Source organism: Numida meleagris, chromosome 13 (genome assembly GCF_002078875.1).
Source record: "Numida meleagris isolate 19003 breed g44 Domestic line chromosome 13, NumMel1.0, whole genome shotgun sequence".
NCBI classification, from domain to species: Eukaryota; Metazoa; Chordata; class Aves; order Galliformes; family Numididae; genus Numida; species Numida meleagris.
Window position 1 is genome coordinate 7,583,800 of NC_034421.1, and position 16,536 is coordinate 7,600,335.

The window sequence follows — 16,536 nt, forward strand, 5'->3', positions numbered from 1 at the left end:
TGTGCTTGTCCTCCGCTGTGTAAGAGCAGGGCACTTGGAGCAGTGTGATTGGAGGTAACTGAGGCGGTGACTAACATATCACTGGGACTTTCCTACTTGCTGCTGTTTCCCCAGCTCTTAGACGTAGGGGAATTTGGCACAAGCAGAAGAGATTGGGGTTGGCTGCTTCTCCCCAGCTCAGCCACTACTGGTTTCACTTGCAGTAAACCACCCACACAGCAGCAAAAATTGTAACAGGGTGAGGAAGCATTGGACTGCCTTCTGAGGGGGGGGAGAATTTCCACACCTGGCTCAGAGTCTTAATCAGCCCTTCGTTCTTGTTCTAGTGCTGTAGACAGTTGCTGTGAAAACCAGCTCTGTGCTGGCCATGGTTTGCCCTGAAGCGAGCACTCCTGTTGTGGTGAGCAGCCCACAGAGGTGCCAGGGAGATGGCTCTGGCAGGTGTAAGGTGTGATGTGTTCACTAACTGGTACATGTACCTGACAGGCTCTGGGCTTGAAGGTTACATGTGGCAGTGTGCTGCTGGGGTTCCCCTCCCCAGCTGCCTGGCAGAGGGGCTCAAGGAACACCAGGCTCCCCTACAGCAGCACGAGGGAATTAACAGAACCATCAGGTGATTTGTTTCTGCCAGAGGGGCAGGAACTTGGATCAGTAGTTCAGCATTACAGCCTCATTCTGAGCTGTGCTGGGCCTTTGCAACAGATGCTGTTGTTCTGAAGCAACAGCATTTCTTCCCACTTTTGGTCAGTCAGCCCCCCCTGTTCTTATTACTTGTCTTAAAAGCATCCAGCTGAGTTCCCCAGTGAGAAGGGTCATTGCAGTCACCTGCTGTCCTTTTTGTTTCTATTTTACATGCTCTCTGCCCTTGCTTGAAAATGCCAATCCTAGCATGTCCCTTTCCAACTTCTGCAAATGCACAGTGGACACTCGGCAGTGCAGAGTTATTCTTCCTTGACCCCAGAACAGCAACTGGGGGATACAAGCAGCATCCTTGTTAGATCAACGACCATACCACAGCCAAAGCTGCTGTGGAACATGGAATCTCCCAGTCTCTACACTTCATAGGAACAACATTCAGACTCTTCTTCTTGCTGAGCAATGTAAAACATCTACCAGTGTTTATGTGGATGCAGGGGTACGGACATGACATTATGTTGTTGTATTATTCCCTGTGCTCCAGTGGAGCCGATAACCCCATGTTTCATCCTTTTTAGCCTGAAGTGAAATGGGTGCTGGCTTCTGCCACCTTACAGCTTCATAGCAAACCCCAGCTTCATGCAATAGGGATGGCTGCAGGAACATTCCAGTAAGCCCTATAGCTTCTCTGTACAGAAATATAATTTGAATTTTTTTTGAAACACTGGTTACTCCAGAGCAGTCCATTTCCATGAAGACCACCATTATCTCCAGCACTGCTAATACACTGTAACATATTGCTGCTCTGAACTGTCCGTCCTGCATCCCGCTCTTTTCTCCTGAAGACACGGTATGCCGCTGCCAGTGACATGAGGAGCTGCCAGCTGCACTAGGACGGTGTGTTCTGTGAGTTTTGGGGTGAGCTAGCAATGCTGTTGGAGTCTGTGCACTGCCGTGCGGCCCTCTGCAGCTCACTGCTTGCACACCAAGGCAGCACGCAGGGTGAGCCATTAGCTTTTGCTTTGAACATGCTTCTACACACACAGGTTGAAAGCAGCTGGTGTGTTTGCAAACCTATCTGAGATGCCAAAGCTGTGCGAGGTACACTTGGTTGCTGCACCCAGTCCAGGAAGTGGAAGGGCTGCTGCAAAAACTTGTGGCCAGGCAGCATTGCAAAATTGGTGAGGTGAGTCTTTTGCTACCAGAAGCCATATGCCAGCAGCACTGCTCCAATCTTGGTACATCACTGGAAGCAGAGGGGATACATTGATGGATGTTGGCCCTAAATGGGTGTGACAGACACTTCTGGAGGGAGAGCCCTGTGTATGGGCTTCCAGAGGGGCCTGAGCACTCTGAGGAGGGCTGTGTGGAGGCTCCATCAGAGGAAATGCTCTTTCCTGCAGGCTGAATGTCTGCCAGCAGGTTCCAGCTCAGCAAAGTGCCTGAGGAGAGAGCCCTGGGCACGTTCTGCATGGTTCAGATGAGGGTGATGGATTTGAGCAGAGCTGTAGGTTTCTGTTCCAGATGGTCAGGGTGAGTTGACAGGCGCAGTCATTCCTGTTTCTGCTTACCAGTGTATATCTGGTGATTTCCTTAAAGAAGAAGATACAAAGCTGTGAGTGCTCCCCTCCGTGTGAGCAAGACACATGGTCACAGTTCTGTGAAGGTAAGCCCTTTTCCTCTGGCAGGAGCCAAAGCATCATCTCCTTCTGCAGCCTTCATGCAGAATAGGGTCAGACTGAGATGTGTGCTGGGGAGAATAAGAGGCTGAGCCCACTGCTGGCAGCTGTAAAGAGACAATCAGGAAAGGAAAGAGGGAGTCCGGGGGCAGTGATGTGGGGGTCTGTGTGGGTGGCACTCAGCATTCCCCATGCTGAAAGCAGTGTGCTCCCTCCTCTGTGCAGCATCCTGTGTGAGCTCGCAGGCGCCAGCTGTGGGGCTCTGTTGTTTTTCAGCCCTCCGCTTTGCTGACTAACACCTCCGCTTTCTGCCAGGCTCATTCATATTTTAACCCATTTCCTGAGCTTTGAGGTGGTTTCTTCTATTGCTTTTCCCTCCAGTAGAACGCAGTTACTCAGGTCTCAGCTGTTCTCCTGTCGCTGTTGACTCATTCCTTACGGTAATACATTATTGTCTCTCTCTTAAATGTCACCAGAAGTGTCTTTAGAATTATAATGCCTGGTCTGTATCTTTGAGGATGCATAGAATATTGCTCCAATTCCTGGACCTGCATGGAGCCAGCCAAGGCAGGGGGGAGCCAGGAGCCAGGCCACCTGCCTGCCTGCACTCTGATGGTTGCTGCTGCCTCCTGGTCCCAGAGGCCATTTTGGAGACAGGTGGTAGCAGAGTGAAGCGGCACTGAGCTGTCGGATGTGGTCCACACTGTACTATTTAGTTAGGCTTAACCACCTAATGACTTGACACCAATGCCTCCCTACTGCGAGCCACTCATTCTACCAACCCCTCTAAGCAACTTAGATGACATTTTAGATCTAAGCCCTGTGAGTTTGCTTTATCTTCTCTCCCACCTTTTTCTCACATCAAAAGTAAGATAATAGAGCAATACAGTAATAAATGGTGTGTGGGAGTCCAGACTTGAATTCATTGCCTCCTCTATGCTCACCACATCCTTCTGTCAGTAATACTGATACAGTGATGACGTCAACCACCGCCTATCACTGTGTATTCCAATACAGCACAGCTCCTGGTGCACACACCAGGCGCTACTCTCAGTGCTGATGAGAGCCACCTGCTCTCCAGCTCCCACATGCAGTATCTGCGGTCCCAGTAACCATTTAGCCAGGCCAGCCCGGCCAGGGGAGTTTTGGAGGGCTGACATGGACAGCTGAAAGGACGGGGCAAGGTAACGTCCATGTTCCCATCAATTTTCCCTGCTACCAGTCTGCTCCTGCTTGATATCTGTGACTTCACTATAAATCTTTCCTATTGCTGACATGGCTCTTGTGCCCCATGTCATTCATGTTGCCTTGTACTGGGCAGCTGGAGGAGCCTGCTGCCTCCCTATTGCTTTGAGCGTTGTGATTAGGTAGCAGTGCACATTGCTAATGAAGTTTTCAAGAAGAAAGCTTGCTTTTGCATCTAGCTGGTAGCCTGAGAGACTAACGCAGACTTTCCCCTCTTTTTACTTGGCTGTAACTGGGACATTTGTTTTCTCATGCTTGGAAGTATCAGAATCATTGTTTTCTTATTTCACATAAACTAAACTTTTAATTAGGCTTTTTCTTACAAGAGTATAACGTTCCTGGACACATTTCAAATTATGGGCTTACTTTACATCCATCTTTGGCAGCTCATAGCACAGTACCCCCAGATCATTAGCAAAATAATCTTAAATGTCTGTGTACTGGTCCCGTCTCCTATTCAGTGGTGTATTTTAAAACATTGCAGAATCGTTTATAGGTGCGTGCGTATATGAACAGCTAATCACCTTTTATTAAGAATGGCCAGGTTGGATGGGGCCCTGGGCTGCCTGATGCAGTGCATGGCAGGGGGTTGGAACTGGCTGCTCCATAAGGTCCCCTCCAACCTAAGCTGTTATGTGATTCACATGATTCTGTAATTATTATGAAGGGGTGGAAGGGGCTTCTCTAATACGAAACAGGGAGTAAGTTCCTACCTCTGCTCATTGCCTACTGCCATTCTACCTTCTGCTCCAAAGTGAACAATCATGCAAGCAGGGAGCTGTCTTCATTCTGCTCCTGTGCTCTTATCCAGAAAGCTTCCTTCTAAATTGCTGCATTTTACAATAACATTCCTCCTGTGTGTAATGACAGGCTCTGATGTTGCTATAGAACTACTTGGGCTTGTTGCTTTGACTTTTTTTGTGTTTGATCTTTCCTGTTCTCTGAGCAGAAAGGAAATAAGGAAGAAACAACAGTCCAGTAAGCAGCAAAGGCTTCCCTCTCCTTGCTTTGCCCATGTAGGCAGGGATGGAGCAAGAAGGAAAGCAGAACGACAGCAGTGTCATGGCTGCAAAACGCTCAGGGCACTGCTAGTTGAATTCTGAAACAAGCCGTGAGTCCACAGAGCTCTTTGGGAGTCCAACCCTTCCTGCCTCTGAAGAAGAGGCAGCAAGCAGCCTGCTTCCTCCTGCAGGGAGACCAAGGCTGTGGCGTGTGGCAAAGCAGTGACATTGAGATTGGGCTTTTGCAGCAGGGCACAGCTCTGAGGGGGCACTGCAGCCCCAGAGCCAACACGGGGCTGCACTCAAGGAGGGAGCACGAAGGCCTGAGGTAGTGGGCAGCGGCACAGCCTTGTTCTGGGCCTAGTGACGTCTAGGCTTCAATGGCATGCTCATTTGGTACAGCTCTTCTATTAAATGTGCTGCAAGGAACAGAGTTTGTGACAATAAGATGTCACGAGTAGGTGCTGCAACGTGAGGGGGCTTCCCATCTCCAGGGATGGCATGATGACGGGTGCCTTTCTCAGAGAAAGAAGAGATGGGGGAAGGATAAAGGAGAGCACAGGTGTTGTCCAGTAGTGGGCTGTGCCTCAGTAATCAGGGAGTGGTGATAATGACAACAGTTACTGTGCAGAGAAAATTTGGAGATCTGGAGAAAGAGCTTCTGTCTTGCCACTCCCAGCAGGCGAGGGAGACAAGCGGGGTGCCTGGGCTCCTTGCTGAGCTGGAGCAGCTGCTTTTCTGTGTCTGCAAGGGACTGAGAGGCAGCAGCAGCACAACTGTTCCTGCTGCAGAGCTGAGGTGCTGCAACCAGCTCCGGAGTGAGCCCTGCTGATTTCATCTGGACTCTGCAGTGCCTTGAGAGCACGTCTCAGAGCTCACGTGGGTTTGCAGGGGCTTTTTGGTGGCTGCTAAATATATTTTGCTTTCATTATTTGAGTAAACTTGGAAATTTTTAAACATTGTGAATATTCCCCAAGTGGGAGAGGCGTTGCTGGTGTTCTCTCTGATGGGCACCTGGGTGTTCAACCATAACATTTTCACAGGTGCCTTGTTGCAAACCAGCTCCAGGTTTTGCAAGGCTCTGGCACCTGTTGCTTGCAAGCGTGGCTTGCAGCCAGCAGAGGGGCTCCTGCGGGTTCAGTCCCTGAAGGAGTTGCAGTCATTTTTTTATGATGCCGTTTCCTCATTTTGTTGTACGCATCTTGTCCCCTTCTCTGAGGACCTTCCTTTCCTGTAGGTTCTTTTCACCAAAGTGTATCAGGACAGTCTTCTCCTGAAGAGTGCTATACGTTATTCTTTCCTGTGACGTATGGGAAATTGTTTTTTGTTTTACTCAGTCTGCTGCTGTGGAGTCCCTTAACTGGATGTCCCGTGCTTATTTAACTATGCATAGTCCAAATTAGTGAGTTCTCACAAGTGCTGCTCATAGAGACCCACACTGACTTTCATACACTTTTATTGGACTAATCCACTGTTGAGATGATTAAGCCACAACAGTGTCACTTCTAGTTGTAGGACATATCTAATTGCAGGAAGCTGATGAAGGAAAAAATGGGTTAGCACTCAACCAATTGTCTTCCTGTTGCATGGATAGACTGAGGCTGCAGTCACTTTTCTGCTTGCTCTGAGCACATGCTGCTGGCAAGGAGCAGAAATGTCACTCATCTGTTTTATGGCTGTTGGTCCCCCACCCCCAACCCTTAGCAAATGGGAGAGATGTATAGAGGAGAGCTGAGATGCCTCACCTAAATTGAGCACTTTGCTTTTAGAGATGTAAATGAAGGCTAGATTAATTCCACTTTAACCTCCAACACACATGAGCAGATGGCTGAGCTGAACTCTTCATTGTGTGTATTTTTTGCTTTTTTTCAGAACATCCAGTCAGAACCAAAATGAGGAACAAACAATGGCTCCAGAGTATTTCCTTCTTCCTTTTATTCCAGTACAGTAAGTTCATGAACACGTGTTCCTGGCTGTACACAAGGCTTGCCTTCCTGGTTGATGACACAGGCTCTTCAGGGCCATGCAGGGCACAATGTTGCCACGGGACAATAAGCACAAGACAGGTGGTAGTGGAGAAGGTTCCATGGGACAAAGAATTATAGGAAGGGTCATTATGGGGGTGGTGAAGAACAAACAGGAGAGGGAGCAGAGCTGGGCATTACTCAGCCAAACTGCATAGAGCAGCCATCAGTGGGGAAGGGATGCTCCAGAGGCAGTGCCTGCCTTGCACTGAAATGGCTCCTGGTGACATGGGGGTAGGATTCTTCCACAGAATTTTTGCCATCAGAAAGATTCTGGTAGCTGATAGCTGGGTATCCCATACAGCCCAGTTGGCAGCCAACCAGGACACTGGAGTGATCTCTCTTGGTCTGAACCCCTTTGCTCAGGACTGCATTGTGCAGACAACTACCACTTCTTTCTTGCTGGTTCTTACCTGCTGCTGCTGGACAGAAAAAGGCAGCAATAAGAGCATCAGCACAGAACAGGCGTGAGTTTAGCATTTCACATGCAGCTTCTAGTCAGAGCCTCAGACCTGCTCCAAATTCTAATTAGCGGAAAAGGTGAATTCAAAGTTGTATCTTCTACTGCATTGTGATGTCTAGTCTGAATTTTGTGTAACATGAGGAATTATGCTATACTAACTTCTTTTCGGACCAGACTAGGTCTTACTGTTGAAAGTAAAATCCTTTGGTCTTTGTTTCTGAAGCTGCCAAGGATGGAATTCGTCCTACTGTTGGTTGGGTTATTCTAACATTTAATTACTCCCTTACCAGTAAAAAATTGATCTCATCTTAATTTCGTTAGCAAATTCTTGCACGGATACATGTTTGCAGACTGCCAGCTGCCAAAGAATAGTAGACTTTTTGACCAATATCATAATAGCACAGAAGAACACTAATTAACAGTGCTTATTAGGTTATTAATACTTGCTGTCCATTCTAAAAGAAAGCAGGGTATTTGCTCTCTTCTTCTAGAAGAGCAAAGTTAGTCTAAGGAAGTAAATGTATCTTGTTTGGGACTGAAGCGAGAAATGCATGCCCGGGGCCTCGGGCAGCCTGCTGAGGACCCAGAATGAAAAGTTAAGACTGAAATGAAACAAAATGAAATTAATGAACATTTCAGAACAGAATTCTGAAGTCAGAGTGAAATGAAAAAGTCAAAATGAAACAAAATAACAGCCACATAATTTGAATAATGCGATGCTTAATAAAGCACGTGGACACATTTGGAGACAGAGGCTATTGCAAGAATCCCCACGCTTCTTTTTCTGTCACCATCCCGCTTCACTGGAGGTCTTATACGGGGATCTGGGTGCTGAGATAGACTGTGTCATGCACAGAATGATGGGGTTTTGTATGGCACATCTTGGATGCTGAAGAGTAAAAAGAGCTTCTACAGAAGAGTTAAAAGCAGAAATGCTGCTTTGTGGCCACTTACAAATAAGTTAATTTTCCTAATGACCACAGTGAATCTTCTGTAATTGCCTCTCACGCTCTCTTCAGAAGTCTGCTTCAGTTTAAGTGATGGATAAATTCTGCCAATCACTTGAACATCAGAATTACTTATGGAAATAATAGCGTGAAAGCTGCAATATATTTTTGCCAACGTTTGATGAAGAGTCTGTTCCAAGTCTCTGGAGCTGGACATGAAAATCATTGATGCTGCAGATATCAAGCTGTAGAAAATTGTAAACGGAGAGAATGGTAAAGAAAGAATTACTAAATTACCAATTTTTAATGTGCCAAGAGCCATGAATGTTAGACTGCGACTGTGTGAGAGAGGGCAGAGATACATTTGAAAATCCAGCCACGGTTTGGGCACATTCTGGTATTTCTGCACATCCTTTGCTGCCACAGCATTCTTAGTAGGTTTTTCTTTATCACTGATGGGCTGCCAGGGGCTCACATCCCCGTGGAGCAGGAACACACTTGCGCTCCAGGACTGGAGGCTTTCTGGGCCTGGTGCAGAGCAGTCTGCTCTCTTCTGATGTAGTAGGAGCCCCAGGGGCTGTGTGTGTTGATACCAAGTTCTGCTTGCTGCAGCATGGAAACTGGTATTGTGTTTTCTCTTTCCAAACCCACAGCCATGTGCCATGAAAACCTCACTTGTTTTGTGGACTATGTGCAGACCCTGTCCTGCCTCCTGAGAAATGACCTGGGTGCCAGTTCGTACAATCTCACTGCGACATGGTACGTCTTAATAGAATGCAGTTTTTATTTTAATCTGTTTTTTTTTTTCAGTGACTGATTAATCCATTTAGTCCAACTACATTATGCGATAGATGTGGACTACTTTCTTAGGTGTTTTCTTTGATGGTTTCAGGATTGATGAGGATAATCCAGAAAACACTGTGGCAGCCTGCAGTCTCCTGGAATCGTCCAGGAACACCAACCACACGGAATACATGTGCACTGTGGACATGACCGAACTGCTGGCAGACATCAGAGTCCAGGTGGATGTCACAGAGATAACTGACAGGCAGCACGTGATTTCCAGAGACTTTTATATGAGAGAAAACAGTAAGTTCAAAATTGATGGGCTTGATGTATGTTGCTTGAGCTTGTGTTGATCTGCCAGGACAGTCTGGGCAAGGAGTGAGCAAGACAGCCAAGGGAGGGGAACTGTGTTCAGCATGCACTCCTCTGGGCAGGACACTATGATCTTACTGTTGCCACTGTGAACTGCAAAACATCTCATGCCTGTGGCCCAGCTGAGTGGCCCAACTGTGCAAGTGACTATGACTGAGGGAGACCTGCTATGTGATGGGCAGAACAAGGAACTCTACTTTCCTCATCTCCCAGGAGCTAGCTGCCCTTGTGCTATTTTCCCTGTTTCCTGAGGTGATAAGGAATTGCAGAGATGGGCAGCAGAGTCCAGGACAGAAGGCATTCAGAGAAGCATGAGATAGATGTCACTGTGCTGCCTGAGGCAGCAAGACTGTGCTGTGCAGGGGGACACTTCTGCCAGGGCACTTCTGGCCCCTCGCTGTTCCACCTTGCTCATGCTGTGCTGGGCCATCTCTTGCATCTGCAGTAATGTTGTGAAGAGTAACACTGTTCTGTCTTCACCCACAGTCAGACCACAGCCTCCGTTCAATCTGACTGCTGTGTTCACAGAAGGTTACAATATTTCTTGGGAAACTATCTACCAGAACCCTCTTTTCTATCTTTTGAATGAGGAGCTGGAATATCAGCTGCGTTATAAGAGGAGGACTGACACCTGGGAGGTAAGTGAGATGTTGCTTTACCGTCAAGTACCAGCAAAGAGGGACCAGCCCTAGCAGGACAGGAGTACTGGTGTGGAAGAAGGGTTCTGGAAGGTTTTGAAAGTTTCTTTTTTGCTTGCCTGGACTAAGAACATGCAAGACTAAAAAAAGAATTGAGAAGCAGAAGCTGTTTGAAAAGTACAAGGTTCTACAGGGAAGGGAGGTAGATCATTTGCTTCTCCTCCTGTTCTGCTTTGAAGAATCCCCCAGGGCCTCATGCAGCCACTGAGCAGCCAGAGCATAGCCCACAGAAATGACCTGACAGCAAAGGGGATTCCTTTGCAGGGCTCTCAGTGAGGGTAAGGTAGGAGCAGTGTCTCCGGCACTGACTACTTGATGTTTAATTATTCACAGACTCAGAAGATTAAATCTGTCCATGAAGACAAGCGGACACTAGTGATCCTGCCATGGGAACTCCAGGGGAACACCGAGTATGAATTCCAAGTGAGAGCCAGGCCCCGAGAAGACAGTGGCTACTATGGCTTTTGGAGTGAATGGAGTTCTCGGCTGACACTGAAAACCAGCCCTGCTGGTACTTATGGCAAGCTCTCCCTGTTCTTCCTGTTGATCCAATGTCAGAAAATGCTTCCAGAAATCTAATCAAATCTAATTAATTAGAACAAAAGTTAGTTAGTCTAGTAAAGGCAGGCATTTGGCTTGTTTACGGGTCCATGAACCCCAGGCGTGGGCCAATACGGTGCTGTGGCAGCACCAGGAAAAGCAGTCCCAGGAGCAGGGAGCTCTCCTGCCCCCAGCACATCAGCTGCGGGCTGCCCTGTGGCCTGGCTGCAGCAGTGATGCCCAGCTCCTTTCATTGGTGAATCCTTCCTGACCAACTTCACTCATACCTGACCTCATGTACAGGGGGCTGGTCTCCAAGTAACAGCCTCAGTGTCTCTAAGAGAAAGCACGGGGTAAAATCTCAGGGTCTTCTTTCTGCTGCTTATTGACCAGGGTCAAAGTGCAAGGTGAGTCTGAATGAATTTGTGTCTTTCTCCAGCTGTGACACAGACAGCAGGCATGGGATGGATGCTGTTCTTTGTTGTTGCTATGGTGATCACTGCCTCAATCACAGCCTTTCTGGCCAAGCAGCAGAGGTAAGAACCCGTAGGGAAACTGGACTTAAATGCCCTTGTTCTGTTCTGCTAAAAATGGGGTGTTCGCATGCCGCCTTCTTTGCATCTTGTGCCTTCAGGCACGGATACAGCTGTGGCCTTGTGAAGGCCAGCAAAGTATAGTTTCCAGCTGGTGTACTGGTAAGAGTGCCTTGCTTTTCTCTGGGGGCTCTGATGCATTTCAGCAGGCTGGGTGGAAGAGAACACTGGTGCACGGGGACTGAGCAGAGGCCACCAGACTCCTGGGCTGTTTTCCTGGTCCTGCCCATGCTCTGGAGATGCCCAGATGGGAGCAGGCATGGCTGGCTTGCCCCTTTTCAAGCTGATGCAAGTCTCTCAGACCAAATCTGGGGCCTCCCCCTTCTTGCAGAGGGACAGTGTGCTTAACTCCAAAGCCTTTCTCTTTTCTTTTCCAGCTTGTGGAAGAAGATTGCTTGCATCCCAGACCCGTCTGCCTTTTTCAAACCACTTTACCTGATGTATAATGGAGATTTCAAGGTATAAATGGACTAATACATATGTGAGTGGAACATATGACAAAAGTAAACTAAAAGGCCCTACATTATTTCCTGGGCAAGGGATTCTTATTAGGACAGTAAGTGGAAGAGTGTCTCAAGGGAATGTTGCATGGGTACAAATGAGAATCAGAGCCCTCCAGTGTATGTTCTGTGCTGTGATGGTCTTTATGCCTATGCCGCTCATCTCTTGTAGATGCTGTCTTAGTGGATGAGCTGAGCTCATATTTGATCTGTTAAGTCTCTGGTTGCGAAGGGAATGGACAAAGCAATACCAGCGCATGCTGCAATCTCATGCTGCCATCAAGGACATGGACTGTAGGCTTTGCTGTAGGGCCAGATCTCCCAGTTCAGCCTCTGCAGTAACACAGGCTCACTATTAGGCTTTGTAGTTCTCTCTGGAGAGTTGTTCATGCAGACACATCACCCTGCAAAGACAGCTAGAGCTCTGGGGGCAAAAACTGCTGTGTCGCAGCACTGTACGTGCAGCTGCCTCCCCCGTGAGGAAGTATCTTTGTGAAGTGAGCAGCTTTGCCCAGACCTCACAAATTGCCTTCTCTTTTAACATCAGCCAGACTTGTTCATCTGACTTGCAAAGGCTACAGGGTTTGCAGGACTTCTCAAGATACAAAAGTGAAAGAACATTGAGTATCCATAGACATCGTTTGTATTAAGCTGAAGAGGAACCCCCAGTGCCATCATAAAATTGTGAGAGTGCTGGCACTGAGCTGCAGAGATCACTGCCTCTTTCTGAAGAAGTTCCTGTCATTCCTGCTGATTGGTAGCGCTGATCATAGGCACTTCAGTGTCTGCTTTTTGTTTCCTCTGTTTCTGTTTTGTTTGCTTTTCTTAGACACTCTGCAAGAGGGCTGCCAACTGGGCCCCAGCAGTCATCATGTACTTTCCTACTGCTGCATGGATGATGCATGCAGTTGGATTAAATGGCAAATTTTGCATGGGCACCACTCAAGCTGAAGCCTGCAGTGATTGTTTCTCTTCCTTCCTGCCTTCCTCTTTCAACTCTATTACAGCTTCCCATATTTGCACGCGAGGGGACTCGCATCTCCTTGTGATGCACATCGCACTGGTTGTTCTCAGGAAAGGAGCCAGGACTAGATGGGCCCGGCGTGGGAATTCCTAAAAGTCAAGGGATAGCGCTCATAGTGGAAGTGAAACCAGCCTGTCATGCCCAGAGCCGTGCTCTTGGCAGAGAAACTTGCGGCTTCGCCCTGCGCTATGGGAGTGATGCTGTTGCTGGTTTCTAATTTGGTTATTCAGTGCTACTGGGAAGGAACGAGCCTCAGTTACAAAGTTGCTAAAGCTCAGTTCTGAGAAAGTTAATACATTTGCAGAATAAAGCAGCAGTTGCCCACAAACAAGATTCAGATGCAGACAGTGTCAAGAGGATGTGGTGACCTCGCTACTGTGTGAACAGAGTCATTATCAGCTGGCAGAAAAACAATTAATCTAAGGCTTGTTCAACTGCATCCTGCCTGCATCAAAGCGAGCGTTTAGGAAACGTCTGTGAATAATGGCAACAGTAATGCCTGGACAGAACAGTGCTGGGTTAGGCAGGAAGGACTGAAAATGTTAGAGAACTATTAAGACATAAAAGGAGAAGGGAAAGAGAGGAACATTGTCCACCCTTCAGTGTATGTGGGTTCTTATGTTTATGTTGAGTGGGAACGTGCAAATGCGTGTCAAGAGGGCATAGAAAATATTCTGCCTGCTCAGTTCTGAGAAGGGAGTTTCCTTCTGTTCCCTTAAATAGCCTTTTGCGTGCACAGCTTTAATGTTAAGTTCTCTGCAGCTTAGGCTAAGAATAAATTGAAATAGATTTGGTGCTTCCTGCAGTAGTGAAGTTTTTACACTTGGTGTCAGGGTGTAACAAGCTGATGTCTACCCAAATACAAGGGCTGCTCTGAAAGTAACGCCTCCTGTTTTATTATGTTGGCCCACGATGACGGAGGCGGATGCTGGTGGGATGGCAGCAGAGGCTGAGCTTTCCCACCACCATCCCGTTGCTTGTTGTTGCCGTGTGACAGATGGCAGCAGAGGGACACTCTGACATCTGCAGATGCTGCACATACAGAAATGGATTTTGCTTCCAGAGAGAAACAGTGTCCCAGAGAAGAGTGCAGGCAGACTTGATGGCTTGGGAGGGATCCTTCTGGCTGATGAACTGGGAAGGCTGCTATGGGCAGTGGCAGCTTGTTTGGTTGGATTTGTTTGTTTGTTTGTTTGTTTGTTTATGTCAGCATGAAGAAAACTGTATAGCCATGCAAATCTCCCAGAGCTAATCCATTTTGTCTATGTGAGGTAGTTCTCCTGCACAGCCTGTTCCTTGTTATAACTGTGTCTCATACCCTGCCACTTTGGAGGAGTCAGTGATATTACAGTTTGATGTTGCCTCTAAAAGCATAAGATCTTCAGTCATTTCTGTAGAAACTCACACCTGACAGCACTAACTTCCCTCTCTCTGTATGTGTTTTCTTGCAGAAGTGGGTTGGTACATCCCATATGAAAATGACCATTGATTTATTTGAATGGGAAATAGTCCCTTCAGAAGTTCTCGAAGTTTACAGCATGCGTCCTTCCAACTGCACCTCACAGGAGGAGACAAGGGAGTTGGAAAATGGTTTGCCTTGCAAGCCTTGTGTGTCCTGCCTGACTGCACCAGGCCAAGACAGCCTGTGCCTCCTGTCAAGTGTGAACAACAGCAGTGCAACTCAGGACCGCTCCTATGGACATTTGTCCATTGACACGGTGACAGTGGCTGGTGAATTTACACCTTGTAACTGCCAATGCGACTGTAACCGTATGTACAGGGAACAAAAGCACAGTGGCAATGAAGATAGTGCTGAAGAAAACGGTTACCCCAAGGTTAACATTGATGATGAAGACAGAAGACCATCCAGTGCCTTGCATCTGTCTGACCTGAGCTCACAGGACAAAATTCTGGCCTCAGGCTCTATGTCCACAGATCACCTGAGGACTACAGGTGCCCCAGGCCACCGGAAAGTTGAAGGGGCTTTGGAAGGAGGGATGGGGAGCATCCTAGAAGCCCTTTGCTTGCATTCTGATCAGTGGGATTTGGAAAATCCAGCTTCTCTACCTTCTCCCGATGGTGAAAGTGTGTCCTACAGTGAAGGATCCTGTGACTTTTTCTCTCGCAGTGCAAGGCCTGGTGACAGTTACCCCATGATCTGCCTAGACTTGGACACTATTGACAGTGGCTTTGTGGACTCAGACTGTGGGAGTCCCGTTGACTGTGAATTTGAGCAAAACAGTCAGACCAGCTGTGGGTCTGTTCCTCTTGAGCAGGAGGGAGAGGACTTTCCGCGGAGCTATGTCAAGCAGTGGGTCTCCTGCCACACCGACAGCCCTGCCAGCGGGACTCAGACAAACTGAGGACTTGATTTTGTTCTGCAGAGCATAAGGCCTTCTGCATACTGTGCCAGAAGCAAAGCGTCAGCCAAATTCAGAAGAAAAAGCAAAGTTTACTTTGTGTAAACTGTACTGCATACAACAGAGAACTGTTAGGTCCATAAAAATATATGTCTATTTCTACTGCCACTTATTCTGTTTATGTTGCATCAAACTTGACACGATTGTTTGTTTTTTTTTTTAATTTTTTTTTTCAGCATTCTTGGTCAAACCCTTACATAATGACCTACAAACTTCAATTTTTTTACAGCAAGAAAAAGCAACTGTACCTTTAAAATTGCTCCTTAGCTTACATAGATGTGCAAATTTTTTTTGAAAGTAAGCTTATAAATAGTACAGAACTTTAAAAGGATTTTCCCTGGCATTCTCTCATGACTCAAGTTGGATGTACATGGAATCTTAGAAGCATATCTAATGGCAAGCATGTTTGTTACATTAAAGTTCCCTTACCCTATCCCAACAACAGGTGTTGTTACTTTTCCTATCACACTCTTCTTTAAATGCAGCCGTAGCAGTTTGTATTAAGTATGGATTATATCCATCCCATTTGAGTTGTATAATCAAAACCAGTTCTCATCATCAGAGAATGGCGTCTCCAAGAGACAAATCATACCTCAGGATTTAGATGGAGTTTGCAGGTAGAGTCTATAAATTTAAAATCTTCAAAACATAGTTCCAGAGAAACTCCTACTTGGGCTTCCTACTGAGCCTGCACCTCTCCATGCGTTTTCCAAGCACATTAAATACAGCACTGAGCAGCTATTAGAATTATGCAGAAGTTTCAGGAATGTTGTCCCACCCAGATGCGCCTGCAGCTCTATCTCCTCTCTTGGACCTGGTCTGCTGCAGCTAACAGGTCAGCAGCACAGAGCATCACCCATTTCTGCTAGCTCATAGAGCCTACAATGAAAGTGGCATTTACGCTGCCTCTGTGATTGTTTCCCCCACACATCTCTGCCTGTTTTGTTTAGGATAACTCTCTTGAATTGTTAGTGTGATATTGATATTGAATGTGAACCTTACATCTTATGTAGGCACAGTGCTAGTAACCCAAGAAGTGCTTGGCTGCAGATCGTACAGCAAGACAACCTGTACCCTTAACAGGGTATGTTTCCAGTGCAGCACAACCTGTTCTTGTGATACCAATCAACACTCTTCACTCTCCCCAAGCTTTTACTCAAGACTTTTGGCAACCCCACAGCTCCCTGTGGTGGTTTCATCCTCATGGGCAGTGGAGCTCCACCACATTGCTCTGTCACATTCCTCAATGGAACAGGTGCAGGAAACAGGATGAAAAATGATTCAAGGGCTGAGATAAGGACAGAGAAATCACTCTCCAATTGCTGTCACAGACAACACACTCCCTTAACAAGAGGGAAGAGCATGAAGAGAAGCCACGTTTCTTTCACGGGTGGGTGCTGTGGGAAGTTTTTCTATGCATCCTTAGCCCTCATTTGATTGCTTACAACAGCTGTGGTGCCTGCCATACTCATGTTGAGCCTACAGGGATTAACTTGCTTTGCCTGCACTGTTTTTACTGCCTCAAGATAACCCTAACTCCGGCCTTCCTGGGCACAAGGTGAAGATACCAGTGAGTTCTCCTTCTCTCCTTTCTTCTGTTTTTACTGT

At 47.2% G+C, this 16,536-nt stretch overlaps 1 protein-coding gene across 3 annotated transcripts; it reads left to right on the forward strand.

Moving 5' to 3' along the window:
* Window positions 1,801–15,367, forward strand: IL21R (interleukin 21 receptor). 3 transcript variants are annotated; one of them, XM_021411004.1, is made up of 9 exons: window positions 1,801–2,302; window positions 6,434–6,508; window positions 8,649–8,754; window positions 8,888–9,084; window positions 9,640–9,791; window positions 10,185–10,371; window positions 10,831–10,927; window positions 11,362–11,443; window positions 13,960–15,367. In XM_021411004.1, the coding sequence occupies exons 2-9, from the start codon at window positions 6,454–6,456 to the stop codon at window positions 14,869–14,871; spliced, it is 1,788 nt and encodes a 595-aa protein (XP_021266679.1). In that variant the 5' UTR covers window positions 1,801–2,302; window positions 6,434–6,453; the 3' UTR covers window positions 14,872–15,367. The 3 variants fall into 3 exon arrangements, with proteins under 3 accessions (XP_021266679.1, XP_021266678.1, XP_021266680.1); XM_021411003.1 differs by lacking the exon at window positions 1,801–2,302 and adding an exon at window positions 2,804–3,499; XM_021411005.1 differs by lacking the exon at window positions 1,801–2,302 and adding an exon at window positions 2,816–3,499 and having other exon boundaries at window positions 10,185–10,362.

Excerpts from the sequence above, each read along its gene's own strand:
- IL21R (XM_021411004.1), top strand. The coding sequence starts at position 6,454 with ATGAGGAACAAACAATGGCTCCAGAGTATTTCCTTCTTCCTTTTATTC. Across the intron at positions 9,085-9,639 it reads CTTTTATATGAGAGAAAACA|TCAGACCACAGCCTCCGTTC; the intron begins GTAAGTTCAAAA and ends CTTCACCCACAG. Across the intron at positions 10,928-11,361 it reads TTTCTGGCCAAGCAGCAGAG|CTTGTGGAAGAAGATTGCTT; the intron begins GTAAGAACCCGT and ends TTTCTTTTCCAG.